Raw genomic sequence first — 22,816 nt, 5'->3', positions numbered from 1 at the left:
CAGGGCTACGTGTCTGTGTGCTTCTTTTCTTTTTATTGCCTCGTCTAAAGATGAGTTTAAACCCTCAGCATTGCCCGAGTCCCACAGCAACACGATCAACAAGGGGACAGGAGTTCTGATTAGCATCACTGAATACATTACAGTCAGTACTTCCTGTTAAACCCCAGCGCTGTGCAGTTCTCCATTCTGATTGGTCATTTTCTTCATCAGCAGCTCTGCCAGTAACACAGGATTATGTTAACGCACAATGTTAGCATTACTATAGTAACATCTCATGCGCAGGAACATATAATCATTGATGAGTAGACGTTTAGTTAATTTATTCAAGTCTGTATAGCACTTTTAACAGCGGACATTGTCTTAAAGCAGCTTTACCAAAAAAATGAGTTTAAAATTACATTTATATTTATCTGTAATAGGCAAAGCCTGAGGCTAGTGTAGCAAGGAAAAAGTCCCTGAGACGGTATGAAGGGAGTCTCCAGGGTCGGCGCTTTGTAAGAGGCCTGCTTATATACATACAGTGGAAAAAAATTAACATTCATTTTCAAAAGGCTGCGATATGAGTGACCACAAGCATTGGTGACTAGATGTGGGGGTGTCCACATCCTAACGTGACTGACTTGCAAAATATGGAGCTACTCTGTGCACTCGAGTGACTAGCAACGGGAGTAAAGGACAATAGAGGTCACATGATCCGTGACAAAGCGCTCACGCCGCTTCCCCTTCATCTCGTACCACATGATGCAGATGAACATAAACACTGCTGAACTGATACACAAACGCCAAATTCTCCCTCTGCAGTGTTTCTTTTAAGCGGAAAGAAAAGTGATACCGAATGCTACCCACTGAGAAACGTTGTTGCCATGGCAACAGGTAGCAGGAACGGCTCCCGGCGACTTTGTAATACAGCGACTGGAGGCTTGGAGCGATTGAAGTCAGTGTGTGTATGATTCAGCATGATCAGAGGTCATGACAGGAGAATGTGTTTATAGCTGCTATAAAATGAGTAATGACACCAACAAACTTGTTCCGGAGAAGGCGGTTATGTAACTGTAAACGGATAAAAAGCACAACAGCGCTCTTTCAATAATTAAAGTTGTACAAGAGGGAATGAAATATTAGGATGTGCTGGAATAGGCAAATAATCAACAATTTTCTGCTTTCTTTTCCAGCTGGTCTAATGATTTCTCTAGAACAATCCAACCCCAAAGCTTTTATTCCTACCAGCTTTGACTTCTGTCTTTTGCTAAACAGACCGATCCACTGATCCTGCTTTAAACGAGACGAAACTCCATTACACACGTTTCCGTCCACTATTAACGTTCCCGGGTTAGCAGTTTGTCCCCCGGGGTCCAGGGTGGTACCAGGATGGAAGTGCATTATGTAAGACAAACCTCAACCCTGTTCGCTTCCCTTGTGAGAAATCCAGTAGTTACGGGAAAGAAAAAAACCCTCGCTTCCTTGCAATCACATGCTCTTACAGTAGAAACAGGTTTTGGGAAATAAAAGGTGTGCGTTTCCTTGAATCTGAACAATGACATGAGAGTAAAACAAAAAAAAACAGCTGAGTGGATGATTACAAAGCAGAGCCAATGCTAGAATTACCGTCCTCGCGGCACCTTCGGCTCCGGATTCACCCAGAAAAACATTCCAGGGAAACGTTTCCATGAGATAATAAGGGGATATTTTTCATTAATGGCCACATGACGGAAAAGGAAACACTTTATTGTGGATTGAGCTTCATGATGCAGTTTCTGGTGTGACCTGTGACGTTTCATAGATATGATTAGTATTGTTGGGCTTGCTAAAGAAGGCGTGTCTTTGAAGAGAAACTGCCCCAGGCTGCTGATGTAATTGCCGAGCAGAGTTGAGGTAATGCCTGATGATCACACTACGTTTGTTAAGCAACAATGTATTAGAACAGGAAAACTGGCCATTCTACATTTCCCACATGTGTGTGTTTATGTAATATTTCTCCAGTATTCATCAGTTCACTCCAGTTCTGCCACATGGGAAGGTACTATGTCCTTCCTGCATGACACGAAACGTTGTTTGAGTTGTGTTATGGGATTTTTTTCTCGTCTAATGAACATAATCCACGCAGGACACATACGCTAGGTTCCCTTTTGACTCTCGGGGTTTCTTCCTCATGTTACTTTAGGGAGTTTTTCTTCACCAATAACTAGAATTCGAGCGAGTCAGCATAAATCAAATCAAAATCTTTCCCTGAGTAAAATACCCAGCTTTGAACATGTCCTGTGTCGGATAAGAACGGGCTGATGATGTGAAATCAACGTGCCACAGTTTAGTAGTAGGGCTAAAAATGGATTCGGTTTGATCCGTAATGAGCTATTAGCCAGGCAAATTCTAGCTAACTGTATTACTAAAGCTACTAGCGAAATGAACAGAAGACATTTGATTGGTCCGGTGGGAGGAGCTTACACAACCTGGCACTAGGTTGAACAGAACTGATTTTCAGTGTCTTTCTATTTGGTTACTCTTGTGTGTAGAATCTAACAGAAGCGTCTAAATACATAGACGGAACCTCAACATATGAATTTTATTCGTTCTGGAGGCGAGTTCTTAAGGTGAAAAGTTGTATCGCGAAACGAATTTCCCCATGAGAAATAATGTAAATGCAGATAAACCCCAAAATATGAGCAATATGAAGCGTATGTAAACTGTATGGATGCTTACAAAGAACTGACCCAAGCCAAGCATTCCATGTCATGGCTCCTCACAGGAAGTCGTGCCACCAAGCTTTAAATAGAACAGATCACCCACGCCACCAATCTGTCAACAAAAAAACACCCAAAAAATCAGCTTTTGAACGCATACCAAAGTAAATGTCGGTATCGTTGGTTGATTCTTTCAAAACAGCTTTTGCTGAGTGAACAGATATTCATAAAATTCGTAAACTTACTTCACTTGGCTTTCCACTGATGCTAACAAGTTTTGAACGGCTCCCAGACATCCGCGAAACTTAGCCGCCGTTCAGTTCAATTCATTCGTATGCTGAAAATACTTCGTATGCCGATTCAAATTTCTCGCAAAATTTCAATTCTTAAGGTGAAAATTCATAAGGGAGGGCATTCGTATGCCGAGGTTCCACTGTATAACTTAAGGAAGCTGAGGATAATTTATGGTGCAGTAGAGTAATTGTTTATTGCTTGACGTAACAGAAGTTGATTATTTTCCAATAAACAAGCACAATTTTGTATTAAATTGTCAAACAAAAATGTTATTTTTAGAGCGTTTTATTGAAGTAGAATTTCTGTGAAACTAGTGCTCACGTATGTCGCAAGAAAGAAGGGGGGAAAAACGGTGGTGGCAACTCCTTTCTCATTACCGCAAACTTTAGCATAACAAAATAGCACACTTTACTGTGAACGAGCTGTTACTATAGCAACAAGTTGTGTATAGAATAAGCATACTAATATAACCCTGCTATTACAGAAAAATACCAGAAAACAATTCAACCAATCTGATCAGATTCAAGGATTTGATAAGTGAACACTACAATTTTTTTTTGAAACTCAGTGTTTTTTAGTCATTTCTTTTGTTTGTTAAGTTCCACGGAATTGCACAAGCCGTGTCCCTGATGGCTAATGAAACGTGCGGGAATCGGCAGGATGTTGGTCATTTGGAAATCAGCTTTGCTTCACTAGTCCCGAGCAGAAATGAATCAGGTGGGCTTTTTAGGAATGAAAACCCTACAGCACTCTGAGGCGGAGCTTGACTAAACACAGGAGTGAAGAGAAATGAGTTCACCGTATGACTTCCATTTTAGTCGAGAAGTTCCTCTGTATGATCGGAAAAGGGGACACAAACCGAGAGGTGATGGTCACACAGACCCGCCGGAACATTCTGAAACTGTGCAAGTCAAACCCTTTACCGAAATCCTTGTGCAATTTGTATATTTCTAATATCAATTTCATGTTTCGTAACCTGAGACTGATGACATGAGGGCTCGCAGAGCAGCTGCAGACTGAGTGACTTCACTTCCTCACTAAGGTTTTAGGCCATCTTTTTTTTTTTGCCTTTTTTTTCTATACTTAACCACCTCCAGAGCTCGACCTTTGAAGCTGGGCCTTTTCCCCCCACTTCACTTCCTGCCAAAAACACTTTCACTTTGTGCTGGAGTGACTGCCTACGAGAAACATGAGACAAAAAAGACCCGAGGAACTTTTTCTTCTTTCCCTGTAGGTTAATTTTGTCTTCATCCCTGCATAAGACGTATCACTTTGGCCTTTAGCATAATTGAGTGTGTTTTTTTATAGACACACACACACACACACACACACACACACTTGGCTTTAAATGAATACAGGCTTGTCTCCTACACAACACTATACTTGAGTATTTTTGTCTTTTTAGGTAGATTCAGACACTTGGTTAGTTCCTCAGCACATTTCATTCATTCTTCCATTCCTTCATTCATCTACTTACTTATTTTTGTTATATATATGTATATATACACTACTCCAAAAAGTTAAGGATATTTGCCTTTTGGGTGAAATTTATGGAAAATGTAAAAAGTTCACGCTACAGTGATATTATATCATGAAAGTAGGGCATTTAAGTAGAAGCATGCAGTGGTGATTTCCTCATCTCAAACAATTTATTGAAACTCAAGCCAACAACTGTGGTGGGTATACCACAAGAAAAAATGATTCAATAATTTGTCATATATATTATATTATATTATATTATATTATATTATATTATATTATATTATATTATATTATATTATATTATATTATATTATATTATATTATATTATTTAATTGTTTTTTTATCCAGACACAAGCTTTGTTCCTCAGCACGTTTCATTCATTCTTTCATTCATGTACTTACTTTTTTTAAATTTATTTATTTATTTATTTATTTATTTATTTATTTATTTATTTAGGTTATTTAGACCCTTTATATGTTTTTCTTTTGTTGTTTTTAAACAATATATCTTAAACTAGGCTGTTTTTTAACTTTTTTTTTCTACTTCAGCAATTTTATCATGTCACAAGGTTCCTTCTTCTATGCTTTTTTTTTTGTTGTTTTTGTTTGTTTTTGTGTTTATTTGAATTTCTCTGTTCCAACACGTAGGCATCACTTTAATGTTCTTAATATTTCTGTGAATATTTTCTTTTTTTTTTCATTTTTTTGTTGTTGTCTTTCTCCCCCAGCAGTGCGGTATCTCCTCTCAGTTTTGCATATTTCACAGGGTTTTTTCGTTAACTCTCGACGTGCCTCTTGCCAGTCAGTAACCTGGTTGTTGTAACTTGAGTTGCCCCGAAAAAATGAGGTCATGGTAGCTTTGTTTCTTTTCTCACTCTGAAGATACCTATCTGGCTCACAAATTTGGAGAGGAAGTATATGTCTCACTTAATACCAGTAACAATGCTGATGATCTATTACCTACTTCCTCTCATGGGTTTTTGTTTTAAACAGCTTCTGCTTCATAGATGACTGACCTTTTTTTTACCATAACACTAGGAAATGATAGGTTGAGCCATAACAGAAGATTTAGATATCGTCCTGTCTTTCGGGGAGTCAGTCAGGGTGTAATGTGGGAGTTGTTGTGTTGAGGTGAAACGTTTCAGCTCGTTTATGACGCAATGCTGACATAACTGTAGAATCATGAAATTTGGATGGTGTTGGGAAAGATGGGAACGTTGCCTCAGTCTCGACTCCCTCAGACATGACCTTCTGTTCTTGCGTAGATGATGTCTGGCTGGATGAGCTGATGATGCAGTTCCCGAAACACAAATCTAATATAAGATCATATATGGATGTAATTCTTTCCTTTCTTGGTTTAATTAATGGAGGGGGGAGGATACCTAACCTGATGAAGTGTTCTCCAACACTGGACACTCGTTCATTCGTCTTCACTAACTGCTCGATCATCCTTAAGTATAATGAAAATGTTCTCGAGCTAGGATTAATGTCTGGGTTCTCCCAGGGATCTTATGGGTTTCCTCAGGGTTCTCCAGTTTCCTCCTGCTATCCAAAAACATGCATGTAGGCACATTTGTGTGTGTCATGTATGAGAAAGAGAAAGAGAAGGATGTCCCGGCTTCCCATTCTGGATGTATTCCCATCTTACCCCTACTTTTCCCAGGATAGACTGTTACATGATTGCTAAAGATGAATACAATCCAACCAACTAAATCTCTTAGGAAATATCATGGACACGTACAAGCTCTCTCACGATCTCATCTCATGAAAAGTTCACATGAATCAACACTTTGGTCTCTGTGTCATGATTAGTCTTATCACATGATTCATTTATTGTCGCATTTATAAACACGTACGTGTGTTCAAGTCGTCACGTGATTGCAAAATGTTACGTGTACACTTCAGATGACACGTTTAAGCCTGTGTGGGTTTTTTTTTTTTTGCAATCGACTAAATACGGATTTAGAGAATGGGATTAAACTCCGCTTCCATGTACATCTCTCTAGTCTGTAGTTTAGGATCCTTGGAAGGAATCTTTTCATTAAAGAAGGCGCAGGGGAAAGCCCCGCTGCTGCTCACGCTCACACACAATGGAGGTTTGTCTGAGCTGAACAGCAGAAAAACGACGTCCAAAACCAACAGGACCGAGCTGCGTTAAATCTGCCACATCCTCCGACACCAGTGCTGCTCAAAATATTCGTCAAAATCCTGGAAGAACAAACCCTTGTTTATTTGTTCGTATAACTTCCTTCTCAAACTGTAATCCCAGGTCAGTATGGACCTACTGTGTTCCAGAATAAACAGGCAAAATGTTGTTATTTATTCTACCCACGACACACCACGAATCAGGAAAGATCCTCGAGACCCTTGAGAAGAAAACTTCATGACGAAAGAACCCCATCTTGCTGATGAGAGGTGAAAGGTCACTACGGTTCAAGCTGAATTTACCCTGTACGTCCCTGTTAGACACGCCCCCCTTTCCAGAAACCCGTCCACGCTGGGGATAATCCGACACATCCGTTGATTTCGTAAGCTTTTTTTTTTTAATAAAGCCAAATTTCTTGTACACTTTTATTTGATCTGTAGCTACACCTTAGATTAGTAGCTCCGCCTTAGCTAAGCTTCGCCTTAGTTAGCCACCTGGTTTTGTTTCCGTTCTTCACTGTGTGTGTTATAAGCCTCAGCTTCCTGTTTTTGTCTGACCAGATTCAGGCCTTCTGCTGATGTAATCTTGCATGATGGTGTGATGTGATGCTTTTCTGCTCATCACGGCTGCAAAGAGTGATTATGTGAGTTTGACATAGCCTTCCTGTTAGCTTGACCTTTCACCTCTCTTCAACAAAATGTTTCTTGTCTGTTTATTAGACCTGCTGGGAACAGTGGTGGTTCAAGTGGTCAAGGCTCTGGATTGAGGATTAGGGTTCAAGCCCCAGCATCACCAAGCTCCACTGTCCACAAGGCCTTTAACCCCCTCTGTTCCAGAGGGGCTGTATCATAGTTGCCCCTGCACTCTGACCCCAACTTCCTCAGCTGGGGTATGCAAAGAAAAGGATTTGACTATGGAGTTTTTTTTGTGTTTTTACGATGCTGCCACTTGATTGGTGGATCGGATAATTACATACATGATTCAAGTGTATAAGCTAACGTTATAAATGTGGTCATTTAATCAGTTGGATTTTTTTTCTCTTATATTTAAAGTGGTTGCAAAGCATCTCAAACTCGACAGCAACTGGAATGCTCTTAAATGTGCACTATAGACAAACCGACGCTTTGGGAATTCCCTTGTTATGGGAAATTCCCATTATTTTCAGCTACACGTCCAATTAAAGGCTGGAGCGATGGCACCCGCTTGTTTTTTTTCCCAACTCAGAGCGGAGCAGCAGGTAAAAGTAGGGGATTTGCGTGTTTGTGTGTGTTTTGTGTAGACGTGTTGGCGGTAACAGCTCGCTCTTCATCAGGGAGTAGAAAAGATTAGAAAGGGATTTTCCCTGCCGAAATGTGGTGAGGATCGGTGGCGTGAAATCAGTGTCTGAGTTCTTTTAATCGTAGCGTTTCACTTAACTTACAAAGAACAGAAGAAAAAAGTAAAAGACAGAAAGAGTGAGAGAAATGTATATTTGCATGATGGACATTTTCCCCTTGAAGGCCTTTTACAGAGTCATGTGACACTCCCTGACCTAATTATTTCCACAAGAGGGAGGATTGTGTGTGTGTGTGTGTGTGTGTGCGCATGTGCACGTTTTCTCCCCAGATCCCACACACACTCCTACAATAGGGGTGTGTTTTAAAAGAGGTGGAGAATCCCTTGCAGCCCACCTTTCACTTCTCTGAAGATCAACTCTTCTAGGGGAACAATCACCAAACCCACTCACTCATCACTCAAGCTATTCTTAACTAGCTAGTCATGTGGTGTGTGTGTGTGTGTGTGTGTGTAGCTGCATAGCATCTTGCTCTGTGGCACGATCTGGTGTTCTCAGAGTTGTTCTCACTGATCAAGTGTATAGCTCCAGCTCTACACACACACACACACACACACACACACACATTTGATCGGTGAGAACACCAGACCGTGCCACAGAGCAAGATGCACTGACATCATTTCAAGAGAGTGACATGAGCAAAACAGTGTGTGAAACTTCAGCTGGAGTTTTCCCTCCTCCTGATGGCACGTCTGAGCTTGGGGTCAATCAGGCTCCGTGACGCAGGGGAATGTGTGTGTGTGTGTGTGAATTCTCTTTGAGGGTCTCAGATAAACTTTATGGACAGGTTTCTCGGCTGCAAGTGACACTTTAAATGTTTTTATTGGAAACCTGTTACACGCAAGTGATGCAACTGTCCCCAAATGTGTGTGTGTGTGTGTTTTTATTTAAAAAAATGGCTGTGTGTGTATTTAAATTTTAATGGGGACCAGCTGTCTCCAAAAGTAAGCATGTTAGTGTGTGTCTTTATTTGTGTTATACGTGAGTATATTTTTTTATATAAATAAAGGGGACCAAAGGTTTGGGTGTGTGTGTGTTTATATCTTAATGGGGACCAACTGTCCCCAAAAGTGTGTGTGTGTGTGTTGTGTGGCTGTGTTTATATTTCAATGGGGACCAATTGTCTCAAAAAATGTGTGTTAGTGTGTGTGTGTTTGTGTGTGTTTAAATCTTGACAAGGACCAAATGTCCCCAAAAGGGATGTGTGTGTGTGTGTGTGTTGTGGGTATTGTTTGTGTTACATGTGGGTATATTTTTATATCTTAAAGGGGGGACCAACTGTATCTTAAATAAAGTGTGTGTGGTCATATCTTAAAAAATGTGTGTGTTTATATTTTAATGAGGACCAACCATCTCCAAGTGTGTGTGTGTGTATATATGTGGGTATATATTTTTATATCTTAGAAAATTTCCTGTGTGTGTGTGTGTATTAATATTTTAATGGGGATCAACTGTCCCTAAAAGTGTGTATGTGTGTCTGTGTTAATATATTTTTTATATCTCAAAAAAAATGCCTGTGTGTGTGTGTGCACGTATGATGTATTGTCTCCATTTGGGGGTCTCAGATGAACTTTAAGGATGGGTTTCCCAGCTACAAAGGACACTTTTTTAACGGAAAGTCACAGTAAAAACAGGCCTGTGTGTGAGTGTGTGTGTGTGTGTGTGTGTGTGTCTGAGTGTGTGTATAAACCTACGTCATAGCACTCTGATCAATCCTGTGCGTTCATGAAGAATAATTTACGACCTTCTTTTTATAACCTTCTCGACACATGATGCATATCATGATATGACTGGAGCTTCTTTTTTTTCCCTCTCCACAGATCAGCATACATACCGTAAACAAATCTCTGAACTTTTTCCCCCAACTCAGATGTTGTGAACATGATTCTGATGAATCACAGATGACTGGTTTGAGAAGTACACAGTCACTCTGGTGAGAACGATGGCAGGCTTCACAAAGAAATATAAATAAACTCGAAACTCGGGCTGCGTCGTGAGCGTTCAGAACAAAACACTGTTCTTGTTTAACGGGTAGAAATAGAAGACTTCAAAAAATGAAATATGAACTGTATATTAATATTTAATCAACTGCTTCTTAACAGTAACGATGGAGCTTTTCAGCATTACGACTGTTACTACTAATATTTCTTATTTACAGTTCATTTATATTTATTTCTCCTGTGTAACCTGAAGCAGTCTCTGGCAAAAGAATTCTGATCGTAATAAATCATGAACATGTTATCTTTTTATTTTTATACTTTTCTTAATTTTATAGCAGCTCTAACCTCTACTTCACACACACACCCCCGCTTATATATATATATGAGCTTCTAAATCCGCAGTGGTCAACTTTAAATAGCTGCCACTTTTTTACACTGTTGATTGGAGCAGCTGGGAATCCACTGTAGCTAGTAGGAAGGGGCTTTCCAATACACACCCACACACACACACATACACTCGTTGTATTATCCTTTTGAGGACCTACAGCTAATTATTATTCTGCTATTAATAAAATCCATCCCTCATTTTAACCCCGGGATCTAAAATGAAACTTTTAGGCTCTTTCATTTTTTGGGGGAATTAAATTAATGCTTATGGGGACCAGCAGCAGGAGTCCCCACAAACCTAAAGACACTGTCTGACATACCCATCCACTTTACTTTTAAATTAAAGCTTATGGGGACCAGCAGAGTCCCCCAAATCCTGGAGACACTGACATACCCATCTAATTTTTCTTTAAATTAAAGCTTATGGGGACCAGCAGAGTCCCCACAAACCTGGAGACAGTCTGACATCTCAATCCAATATTTTTTCAAATAATTAAAGCTTACAGGGACCAACACAGTCCCCAAAATCCTGGAGACACTATCTGACATGCTCATCCTTGTTGGGACACTGAGGGGACATCAACAAGCTATTACAGTCACTCAAAGCAATGAGACTAAATGCTTTGTCTATAACTGAGCCTGCTATCACATGACCTTCTCATCCCCACCACCACCACCATCATCATCATCGTCATGACACTATTTCTGGAAGGTTTATTTTTGTCTCCCCCACGTCAAAATCGCTTCTGCAATAACACAAGACACAATCAGGTAAAATAATCTCGACTCAATTTCTGAAAAGAGCAAACCTTTTATTACAAAAATAAACCTCCGACACATTCTCTTCCTTATCTCCCCCCCACCCCCCCGCACAAAGACATTACTTGATGTTGTCTGTTGATATTTTAGCTTCAAACGTGTTGAAATTGTAGGCCGTGGTGTTACACAGACTGAGACTCGACGCTTTCATGTCTCATCTTACCAGGATGTAGGGAACTTCCTTTCTTACTTAGAACTAGAAATGTTTTCGACTGTAGAGGCGATCAAATGGCAAGTACCTAACAGTCAAAACGACGCCTCTGAGTCTGACAGCAATCAGCGCTGCACAGCAAACGCTACCACCGCTACCACTTACTTCACCTTAACATGCAGTTTTTGGTTTTTTAAGCGTGTCGGATTGCAAAAGCGATCAATAACGCCGTGAGCCGTTTATGTGTTCCGCTTTAGGTACGACTTTAAGAGACTAGATCTTACGTAAAACACAACACCGACAAAACATAAAGGGTGGAAAAAATAGCACCATGACAGGGAAATGAATGGAAGATTCAGACTTTTTTCCTTTATAAAAAGCTTACGTATAATATTAAAAAATTACTTTTTACACAAATAAATGTTTCCAAAAAGTGCTGCAAGTTCACAAGTCCACAAAAAGACACTCACTGAGGTATTTTAAGCAACCAAGTGTGGATTGTAGAACTAATTAAAAAAAAAATAATCATAATTATAATAATAATAATAATAATAAGCTCAAATAAAATGAGCTTTTTCACTTGGTACAAAAATCAGTTTAAAACTGTGTTGATTCAACAGGAAATAAAATGGCTTTAATTATACATAGAAAACATAAATATAAATTATAGATTTAGGAATACTATATATATATATATATATATATATATATATATATATATATGAAAGGAATACAGGAATAGGCCAACACATCTGCAGGTAGAAGACAGTACCTGCAAAAGAAATAAACCACATGCTGTTCTAGGAAAAAAAAAAAAAAAAAAAAAAATCAACAACCAGTGAAGTTATTGGTTCTGACATCACCATGAACTTGATTCCTTTCTAATAACAGTAGACAAAGTGCTTTATTCCTCTTATACCATAGCAACAACACTTTTTTTATCGGTTTCTAGCTACGTTTAACGTGTTAGAACGATAAGGGTTTGGTACCCAATTTGGTACAGCAGCTAGAAACACCATGTCATTCCCTCGTCCAACTTCTCAGTAAAAAGCTGGTCGTTTTCTGTCCATGTGGGAAAACTTACAGCTTTAACCTCAGACCGTTGTAAAGAGCCGACATTGGAGACTCCTTCAACGTTCAAAATGTTCACACAGGTTTGTTTTTCTAACGACGCCCGTTATGATAACGTATCAGAGCGAGGGCATCACTATATAAACCTGTTATCTGTCTGTTACTTAGAACCTTTTCGAACCAATCAGAACGGAGAATTCACCAGTGCAATGGTATAAATATATATATATGTGTGCCACTATGTGGACCCGGTGATGATTCTAGGAATCAGGAATGACCCATTTTTAGTCACTGAGTGTTCCTGTTTCAATTCCTGTTCACGAGATAAATCCCTAAAATGGGTGATACATGGCAAAGAAAAAAGAAAAAAAAGTCCAGTCTGAATATTTATTCCCATCCGGACGTGAAGGTCACAACTTGGCTTTAACTTTGTTCAAAAGAAGTTTGTTGTCCCGGTGTTTTTTTTTGGGGTTTTTTTCCCTCTCCTTTCTCCATACTTGTACCTTTACACGCCTTCCACAACACTTCTGTAGTGCATCTTGTCTTGTGTGAGTGTGAAATGTGCAGAGATCAGAGTCTGGCGCACTCCTCGCAGTGGTTCATGTACTCGGCCGTGTATTTTTCGTCATACATGGCGAAGCATTTCGGACACTGGAGCTCGGACGTACTGGACGCTGCTATCTGAGCGTTCAGCCGCCTGGAGCTCGAGTCCGGAGGGCTGTTCCGCAACAGCGGCTCGACCGTTTCAGGCTGCTTACGGCTTGCTTTCTTTAAAATCGGGATGATCCTCCGTGTTGGAGCGGGCTCTCTGGAATTCTGGATAATAAACGAATAAAAATAAACTGTAAGTGCAAATACAGGAAATACATTCAGACGTGTTAGATGTAGCAGAAAAGTGTTTTCAGAAGGAACGATGCTGACTGACTTGCCTGTACACGGATTTGCAGCTGCAGACGCCCCACTTCCTCCTGTAGGTCCTGGATTTTGCCCTGGGCCCGTTCCCTGTCCGCTCTCTCCGACTTAAAGTCTTCGACGTAAGCCAAGACCTGAAGTTAGAGAGCAAGAAACAAACCAAACGCAAAAGTAAGTATTAGACGCAAACAAACATCCTCCTGGGATAGGATGTCACTGATTTTCTCCAAAACTTCCTGTTTGTGTATAGATTTGATGTCATATATATTTTTTATTTACAGTGTACACTATATGTACAGTTTGTACTAGATTGTATATAGCCAGAGAGTCGCCGAACAAGACGTTTGACCCTTGGCTCTTACAAGGGATGACCTGATGTTCAAATGTAACACAATGCCAGTGTGTGCAGGGTGTAGAGAACACATGTTCCTACTGACCTGTTGGTTCAGCATCTCTATGTGCTCCTTGTTTCTCTGCATGCGATCGTCTCTCTCTCGGCTTAGCCTCTTGCACTCCTGCATCTTCTCCTCCAGAAGGCCGTTGAGACGGTTGATCTCCTGCTGGTACAGAGTCATGGTTCCTGCCGACTTGCTGGCATTAGACTCCCTCAGCTTCTGACACAAGCCCCTGACATATTCCTCTCTGCTCTGGTCATATTTCTGCCACTTTGAGTTCAGGTTTTCCACCTGAAGCAGGTACAAAAGCGAAGAAAGGCTTTAGAAGAACGAGAGACAAATTTCCAAAGCTCAGATTTAAAAGCAGAGTAACGGACACTTACGTATGCCACTCTGTTTTTGAGCTGCTGGTTCTCCTCCTGTAACTTAGTGATAATGACATTCAGTCGAGCGACCTCGGAGGATTCGGCCACCTGGTGAGAGGGAAAAAAGGCTTTAAATAACGATTTTAGAGAGTTTAATATTTAACATTTGATGTTAATTCCGTTATATGATTAGATTTTATAGAAATGTAGTTGTGAAATCTGTTTGAACATCCAAAAGATTTCCAATTCAATCGAACCTCTATTATTTCAAATATAAATTCTATTCTAATTCTTTTTTTTAAAATGGATGCATGCTTTAGGATGCAGGTGTGGTTGAGCAGGTAAGAATATAAATAGGTAGGCAAGTAAATAAACAAATGAATAAATAATCAAAAATAATAATGAAATAATGTTGTTTAATGGATGTGATGTCTATCAATTTGAATATTTTAGTAAATAATAAAATTTGATCTAAAAACAGAAATCAAACCGAGCCTATACATAACATCTCCCCATTTTCAAACCCTCATACACACCTCATTGACCTGGGTCTTATGCTCGGCAAACGCCGGCAGGTTCTTCTGCTTCTCCAGCCTCCCCAGTAGCTCCTCACACACTCGGACCGTGGTTCCCAGCTGCCCCCTGAGCTGCTCTACCTCATCAGTCAACGAGTCGCACAAGACATGCTGGGTGGCCTGTTCCCGGTCACGTGCTGCCAGGGTGGCTCGCAGGCGCTGGATCTCGTGCTCCTTCTCGTGCTCGGGCCACTCCAGCATCTGCTCCTGCTCCCTCAGCTTCTGCTGTAGGCTCTGAATCTCCTGTAGGAAGTAGCAGAATTTGACTACATTACCCACAATGCATAGTGATGGAAGTTCATGTGGGAGTTTTAGTTTCTAAACAAAAATCAAGATGAAGATCTCTGACACTTGGACGGTGTTATACCATCAAGAAGTGATGGCTCAGTGGTTATATATTTGGGTCACTGACGGCAAGGTTGTAAGTTCAAATCCCAGCATAAGCTAAACTGCCATATTTAGGTCAGTGAGTAAAACCGTTATACCTCAACTGCTCAGATCATAGAGATAATAGAGGTGTTTCAAATAAAAATGTGGTTAACCTATAGAGAAGAGCTTTAAATGGTACATGATGCGTCCTTCTGGTCCGATTATGAACAGCTGAAAACAGTTGATAAAATATATATTATAATAGTTTGTATCCTTAATGATTTCACCTAGAAAAACACTAGGCTAGAGTTTGGCTGGCTACCCTTGTGTAACATTTTGTATTAAAATACCAAAAAATGTAAAACCATAGATGGATATCGTACGAAACAGTGTATTAAATTCATCGTGAAAGAAAGTTACTCACTCTTTTGCTAGATTCCAGTTTCTGGGCTGATTCCACTTCAGCCTCTTTAAGCTTCTGGTTTAATTTGAGCCTTTCTTTACACAAGCTCTCCACTAGAGACATGGATGGTCCAACCAAACACTGTTCTTCTCCCTCAACTCTCACACACGTCCTCTCATATTTAGCCAGCTTGGCTCTTAATTCAGCTATAATTCCGTTTTGGGATGAAATCTTTTTGTTTAAGTTGGCAATCTCCTGCTGAGTTTCGTTGTAGAAAGTGTTCAACGTGACGCAACTCCGCAATTTCGTAACGTCGTCGTCCATCTTTAGAAATATCCGCTTTTCTGCCTCACTTTCTTTCTTTCTTTCTTTCTTGTTTGTTTGTTTGTTTTTTTTCTTCCACAAAAAAAAAATGTCCGTCTACCTTTTCACTTTACTCCACACATATGTAATATTTCTCTTCAGGTCGGTGTCGGTGTGTTCAGAGCTTTGTAAAGAGAAGCTCAGGAGGTTTTTCACGCTGGAAATGCGGGGATTTCCTGAGGGACTTCCCCCTCCGCCATCACACCAACACCGCGCTTCAACAGCGGAGAACATTTTTACACACATGACAGCCCGGTTTTTTACGCTGGTGAATGTACATATCTTCCGCTAATTGTGGAGTCATATATCTGGACTTTACTTGATACGCTTACAGAACATATTTCCTCTTCCCTCTTTGAGTGTTTGCGCGAGACTCGCACCAAGGGCTTCTAAAATTCACTTCAGTCTAATGCAAGTGTGAACGCAGAAAACTGGATTTAAATACAGCCCCCGGTAAACTAATCGACATTTTAACCCCTTGATGTCAGATTAAAAATATCCAGTCCCACCTCAAAAAAAAAAAAAAAAACCCTAATCTTGTCTAACCTAATCTATTCAGAAATCTTCTATAACGTCAATGGATCACATATTAAATGTGATGGCAGATCTAAACAGGCAGGTGTTTTTCTACCATGCATATCATGTGATCTCTAACTCTTCAGCGAGTAAGTCATCTTCCCCTCGCCTCAACACGAGCTAGCTAACGTTTTCTCTTCAGAGATTCCTGAGGTACAACAATTTATAGCCATTTATAGCACCAGAGTGGGACATGACTTTGCTACCAATTTTTATTATCGCTCTAAAAATCTGTCCATCACGTAATCTCTAGATCTTGGACAAGTAAGTCGTCTTCCCCTCGCCTCAAAACCCAAGGCACGCTAGCTAACGTTTTCTCTACTCAGATGTTCCTTAAAGCCGTGTCATAATTTTTTACCGGTTTTATTATAGTCCTAACAATCTGTCCATCCATTCACCCATCTATCTGTCCATCCCATTTGTGCTTTTTGAACACCCCATTGATCTGGGAAAGCATTCCAATTTATCCCAAAGGTGTTCAGAGGGGTTGAGGTCAGAGCTCTTTTTAGGTCACCAAACGCGGCAAACCTAGTCTTCATCGGTATCACTTCGTCTATCTGTCTCTCTGTCTGAACTTCTATTTGCTAGCTGGTTATGTACTTTAAACCTCTTTTTAACAGCAGGCAGTCATTAGATTTATTAAATAGTGTTTTTTAAACATTATTCGCATCAATCAGTGATCCATGATATCAACTTTAAACAATTCACTTGACTTCAGCTAGGCTCAAAGATTTTATTAAAGAGATGAGATACAAAACAACAACATTTACATTCCAAGCATTTGGCAGATGCGATTATACGGAGCAAGTCATAAAATTGCAACAACAACAACAAAATATGGACAGGACACAGTTTCATAATCTTAGTCCTGGTACCCTCTGTCCTGTAACCCTCTGTCCTGTCCATGTTTTTTCCCTGTTACAACATGCCTGATGAAACTCATCAGCTAAACATCAGCCCTCCCTGAGTCGAAGTGGGTGTGTTACAGGGAAAACACAAAAATGTGCAAGACTTGAGATTCTCTAGGAGCAGGGTTGGGAGCATGGTGTGACTTGTACTGCCATCAGTTTTATTATATATTTATAAAAAGTAATCATAGCAATAAAACAGCCCCAAAAAACTTAAGTCATGTTCTTCCATGCCCCCAACCTCACCCTGACCTTTCTGTATAAAAAGTGAACTTTTTCACTTTTAAAATTCTTCACATTTGAGTGAAAGTCTCATTTTAACCTGCAGCTTTCACTTTTATTTGAATCTTGATTCAACACCCGATACTTTCACTTGTGTATCTTTGATGTAAGAGAAACTATACATTTTACTCAACCATATGTAGAAGTTCTTGCTGCTCTTTCTAAGATCATGGGATAAAACCACCCTTTAATCAAATCTATGTTCATACTGGCAAATTATTCTGATATGAATCCGTGATATTAATTCATTTTTTGGAGGTGTTTTATATGGACATGGTCAGCACAGGTCACAGAGAGCAGGAGAAAAGAAAACCAAGCAAATTCAATATTCTTTAATTGAAGGAAACACGGTCACAAAAATCAGATATCACCCTGTACTATGTGGTCACATGTACACGTGTAATAATGCTCCTCCCGAAAACACCTCCTTAAACTAGGTTTGTTTATTCAGCACAGTGACTGTTTCCTATTAAAGGGAGCACTCTACTGCATTTATTAGGTGAGTAGTAATAGCCCTGGGGGTGTGCTGTTATAGCACCCTTATCAACACCAGGGTGGCTTAGCATCAGCAGAGTTACTGTTCCCATTGTGAAGATTATTTTTCTGTAACAGTGTGTTTTTTCCCTCTTATTTTATCATAGATTCTTACACATTGTAACACCCTAGAGGGCACTATATCACATTTTCTCAAAAGTATATGTGCCCTAGAGGTTATTGGTCACATTTTAAAATGCCTGTCAGGATCCTAGAAGACACTTTATCACATGTAGCGATACCCTAGATGGCCCTTCATCACATTTTCTCATATATATCAGCACCCTAGAGGGCACTTTATCACATTTCCTTATATGCATCAGCACCCTAGAGGGCACTTTATCACAGTTTCTCATATATATCAGCACCCTAGAGGGCACTTTATCACATTTTCTCATATATATCAGCACCCTAGAGGGCACTTTATCACATTTTCTCATATATATCAGCACCCTAGAGGGCACTTTATCACATTTCCTCATATATAGCAGCACCCTAGAGGGCACTTCATCACATTTTCTCATATATATCAGCACCCTAGAGGGCACTTCATCACATTTTCTCATATATATCAGCACCCTAGAGGGCACTTCATCACATTTCCTCATATATAGCAGCACCCTAGAGGGCACTTCATCACATTTTCTCATATATATCAGCACCCTAGAGGGCACTTCATCACATTTCTTTATATGTATCGGCACCCTAGAGGGCACTTTATCACATTTTCTCATATATATCAGCACCCTAGAGGGCACTTCATCACATTTCTTTATATGTATCGGCACCCTAGAGGGCACTTTATCACATTTTCTCATATATATCAGCACCCTATCGGGCAGTTCATCACATTTTCTCATATATATCAGCACCCTAAAGGGCACTTTATCACATTTCCTCATATATAGCAGCACCCTAGAGGGCACTTTATCACAGTTTCTCATATATATCAGCACCCTAGAGGGCACTTCATCACATTTCTTTATATGTATCGGCACCCTAGAGGGCACTTTATCACATTTCCTCATATATAGCAGCACCCTAGAGGGCACTTTATCACATTTCCTCATATATATCAGCACCCTAGAGGGCACTTCATCACATTTCTTTATATGTATTGGCACCCTAGAGGGCACTTAATCAAATTTAGCTGTAGTCTAGAGAGCATGTCATCACATTCCTTAAACATAGCTGCACCCTAGAGAACAGTTTCTTCTATTTCGATGGCAGCCATTAGGACACATTTTTTTCTCCACCGTAAATGTTCTCATAGTTTGCTGTTACAGCAAACTCATCAACTCTAGGGCAGTGTTGCATCAAGCAATTTAATCTGAGGTAAATAATTTTTCTATAAGACCTTTTTTCCCCTCATATACTACAGCAATTTGCCAATGACTACATTTTGTAAATGACTTCAATACTTTTTTAATGAATTGATGATTCATTTAAATCTTGTATCACTTACATTTCTATACAGTGCTTTCCTCATCACCTGCTCTTTTTCTCTTACTTGAAGGTTTCTGCCAAGTGATGAAATTAGAAATGTTACAGCTTTACCTCTGACTTACGCAATGCACTGAAACCGGAGACTCCTTCCAAAAATGAAACATCTTACAGTAGACTTCATCACATCGCGCTCTTTAGAAGTGAATTAACTGTTCCTATGAAAATGATAACATATTAGAAGAATGAGGGCATTAATATAAACCCGGCAGACAGGAGGGTATATAAAAACATTACCCCAGAAATCAGTCTGTGAGTTTGTCTGGAACTGAAATAACATTCAGTTTCTCAGACTTCTGCACTTCAATTTAAAAAATTTTCCCCTTTTTAAAAAAACTCGTTTAACGATCAAACACGTCGTCTTTGGTATGTTCGTAGTGGGAAAAACAGCTTGGTGAGGTGCGGGGAGCTCCCTGAGCTGCAGCTGAGAACCACGGCTTTACATAATAGCCCCATAATGCCTTTCATTATCTAGAATCACACACAATGTCTAGACTGTAAATGACGCTAGTGCTTACGCTACTATCTGAAGACTGTCCTATAAAACAGTCATTTTACATCTGGTGTAATTAGCAAACTTTGAATGGCAGCATCAAAGCTTTTTAATATTAACTTTGGACTTTAATGCTTTTTGTGAAACCTGGTGTTGACATTTCAGAAAGTCCCTCTGAAGTCAGGGAAATGATGGCTGCATGCGATTAGTAGCTTTGCTACCACCTTCTGGTAGGTTCCAGAAATGTGTTCCAGAAACTTTCACCTCAATATTTGTCCGAACCTATTTATTAAAGTTTGTGTTGTGACCTCAGAGTTTTAGAAGATGTGTTTAATTCTCCTGGTGAACAGCTAAAAAAAAAATACTGTTTTTCTGATTATAGAATTAATCATATAAGACAGTCAGCTATGATTCATACAGCATTAATATAAGCATGGGAAAGTTTAGCTGGAATGTTTATGGTGGGTGTGTGCATGTTTGTCTGCATTCACTTCTTTGTCCTGCATGTAGGAGAGCCTAAAGGGCACTTCATCACATTTCCTCAGCTGTCGCAGCACCCTAGAGGGCACATCATTACATTTCTTCACATGTATCTTCACCCTAGATGGCATGCCATCATGGGTTTTCCATTTCAAGGGCAGCCTTTAGGGCACTTCATTATTTTTTACTCCATTGTAGCTATGCCCCCAGCAAGCATTTCCTCACATACCCCCACATGTAGCAGCTCCGAGAAGGCATTTCATCATGTTTTTTTCATTTAACATGCAGCTGTTAGGGCACTTGATCTCTTCTTCTAACATCCTTTAGGGCACTTTTGCAGTGTTTTTTTTTTCAGTCATAGGTGGTGGGCAAACATTCCCCTGCCACCTTCTGCCCCACTCATTACCCCCTGCTCTAAATTTCTGTCTACATGGCTTGAGTAATTTAGAACTGTGTAATTTTTTCCCTTTATGTCTTGTAGATTTCCCCTAATTTCTACCCTCTTTCTTTCTTTCTTTCTTTCTTTCTTTCTTTCTTTCTTTCTTTCTTTCTTTCTTTCTTTCTTTCTTTCTTTCTTTCCTAAATATATTTTCCTTATTTTATTTGTTCTGTTGTCGGAAATGTTTGTCCCTGTCTGTTGTACGTTTTGTGTGTTTTTTTTTAAAGTTTGGAAGTACAGCGAAGTGAAATGGTATAATTGGGATGTAAGGGATGTCGGCTGGGATCCTCTCTGCTGACCGCCTGATGTCCTGCCATTTGACCTTCGCTTTAGTGGCGGTCAAGCCGAACCAGACAGTAAAATTACTACCCGCTGTCTGAGTGGAGGAGAGAAAGAGCATACTGTGTGCTTGGCAGTGTGCTAATTGAGCTAACGATGAGCTTCATAATGAGTGGTGCAGCTCTTGAGGACGAGTTTGAGAAACACTGATATAAACATAATGAGACTTCAGCTCAGTCTCAGGAGGAACACAGTGTAGAAGCAGCTCGTTTGTTCCAATCATGCACTGCTGCACCATGTTTCACTAAAGAAATATCTAAAGCTTAAACTAAAATATCAGTCTGTATAAAAGTCAGACAGCATTTTTTTTATGAACAAATACTGAACATGTAGTGAAATGTTTTTCGACTGTTTACATGATAAAAATCGAATCAATATGAAGAAAAGAGAATTAAAAAAAAGGCAGTAAAAATTAAACTAAGAAAAGAATTTCAATAAACTTACAATAAAATAGATTTAAATATTGTTTAAACATTGTTTGCATCATACAAATAGAATCAAAAAGAGAATAAAAAAAAACAATAAAACCATACTAAGAATAGAATTTTAACAAACTTCCAGTAAAAATAGAATTAGCAAATAAAATAGAATTAAATATGACGTGTAGTGAAATGTTTTTGTATATTGTTTGCATCATACAGACATAATCAATAAAAAGGAAATCGGGATGTTTCATTGTTTAAATTATGTCTGTTTATAAATGTGTATAATGTGATCGCACCTACACATGCTCGGGAGTCGTAATTGTCATTGCCTTTTGTTTGTTGTACAGTATTTGTACGGTTTGTTGGTGTGAAGTTGTTCGATTGACTTTTTCTTGCTAAGTGATAATCTCTCAAACAAGAGTTCTGTATAAACTGGACATTATTACACACTGGATGATCTGTGCCACTCACCATTTTCACAGGCTGCTGCATTTGTTTAACTGAAACAGACTCATATACACTTTGCTGATGTAGATTGCTATAGCGTTCTCCAGAACTTTGTTCACGTATTTCTGGTAGTTGCACAAAACACACTAAAAATACAAAGCCAAGAATGGACCAGCTCGCACCTCGCTTCTTCAGATCTACTAACACTGCTTGACTGGTTGAATATTAATCTAATAATCCAGGAAGTGAGTGGACAGCCTGTGACTCAGGGGACTGCTGTGGTTAGAATGCTGTCTCTGGACTGACGTTGCATCTGTCAGCTTTTGGCATTAAGGAACGAGTCAAAAATGAACTCAGATACTACCCTGACCTATTAGTTCCTCAAGAGCTCTTGGTTGCTGTTTCAGAAAGGACATTATTTACATTTACATTATTTACTGTCCAGTGTCACTCAAATGAGGATGAGGTTCCCTTCTGAGACTGGTTCCTCTCAAGGTTTCTGCCTCTGGCTTGCTCATTAGGTATAAAGTAATAAGTTAACCTTAAACTTTATATATTTTTTCTATGTTTCTGTACTTCTGCAAAGCTGCTTTGCTTTGTCCATTGTCGAAAGCCCTACACAAATAAAATGAATTGAATTAAAACTAATCTTAAAAACTAAACAGGGAAGATGGAGCTGGTCTAAGAGTAAACCACTCCAGATTAA

The 22,816-nt window shown here is 39.5% G+C and overlaps 1 protein-coding gene across 3 annotated transcripts; it reads right to left on the bottom strand.

Annotated features, from left to right (window-relative positions):
* Positions 1-11,951: 11,951 nt before the first annotated feature.
* Positions 11,952-16,114, bottom strand: tnip2 (TNFAIP3 interacting protein 2). Of its 3 annotated transcripts, none has more exons than XM_058386843.1 (6): positions 15,343-16,112; positions 14,511-14,792; positions 13,993-14,082; positions 13,652-13,900; positions 13,232-13,348; positions 11,952-13,118 (listed from the first exon to the last, which is right to left on the bottom strand). In XM_058386843.1, exons 1-6 carry the CDS (start codon positions 15,643-15,645, stop codon positions 12,873-12,875), a joined length of 1,287 nt encoding a protein of 428 aa, XP_058242826.1. In that variant the 5' UTR covers positions 15,646-16,112; the 3' UTR covers positions 11,952-12,872. The 3 variants fall into 3 exon arrangements, with proteins under 3 accessions (XP_058242826.1, XP_058242827.1, XP_058242828.1); XM_058386844.1 differs by having other exon boundaries at positions 12,918-13,118; positions 13,228-13,348; positions 15,343-16,114; XM_058386845.1 differs by having other exon boundaries at positions 12,927-13,118; positions 13,224-13,348; positions 15,343-16,113.
* Between the last annotated feature and the right edge of the window lie 6,702 nt (positions 16,115-22,816).

This window comes from Hemibagrus wyckioides, linkage group LG03, assembly GCF_019097595.1.
Source record: "Hemibagrus wyckioides isolate EC202008001 linkage group LG03, SWU_Hwy_1.0, whole genome shotgun sequence".
Taxonomy (NCBI): Eukaryota; Metazoa; Chordata; class Actinopteri; order Siluriformes; family Bagridae; genus Hemibagrus; species Hemibagrus wyckioides.
The sequence above is the reverse complement of the archived record's forward strand: the minus strand, read 5'-3'. Positions and strand labels throughout refer to the sequence as shown.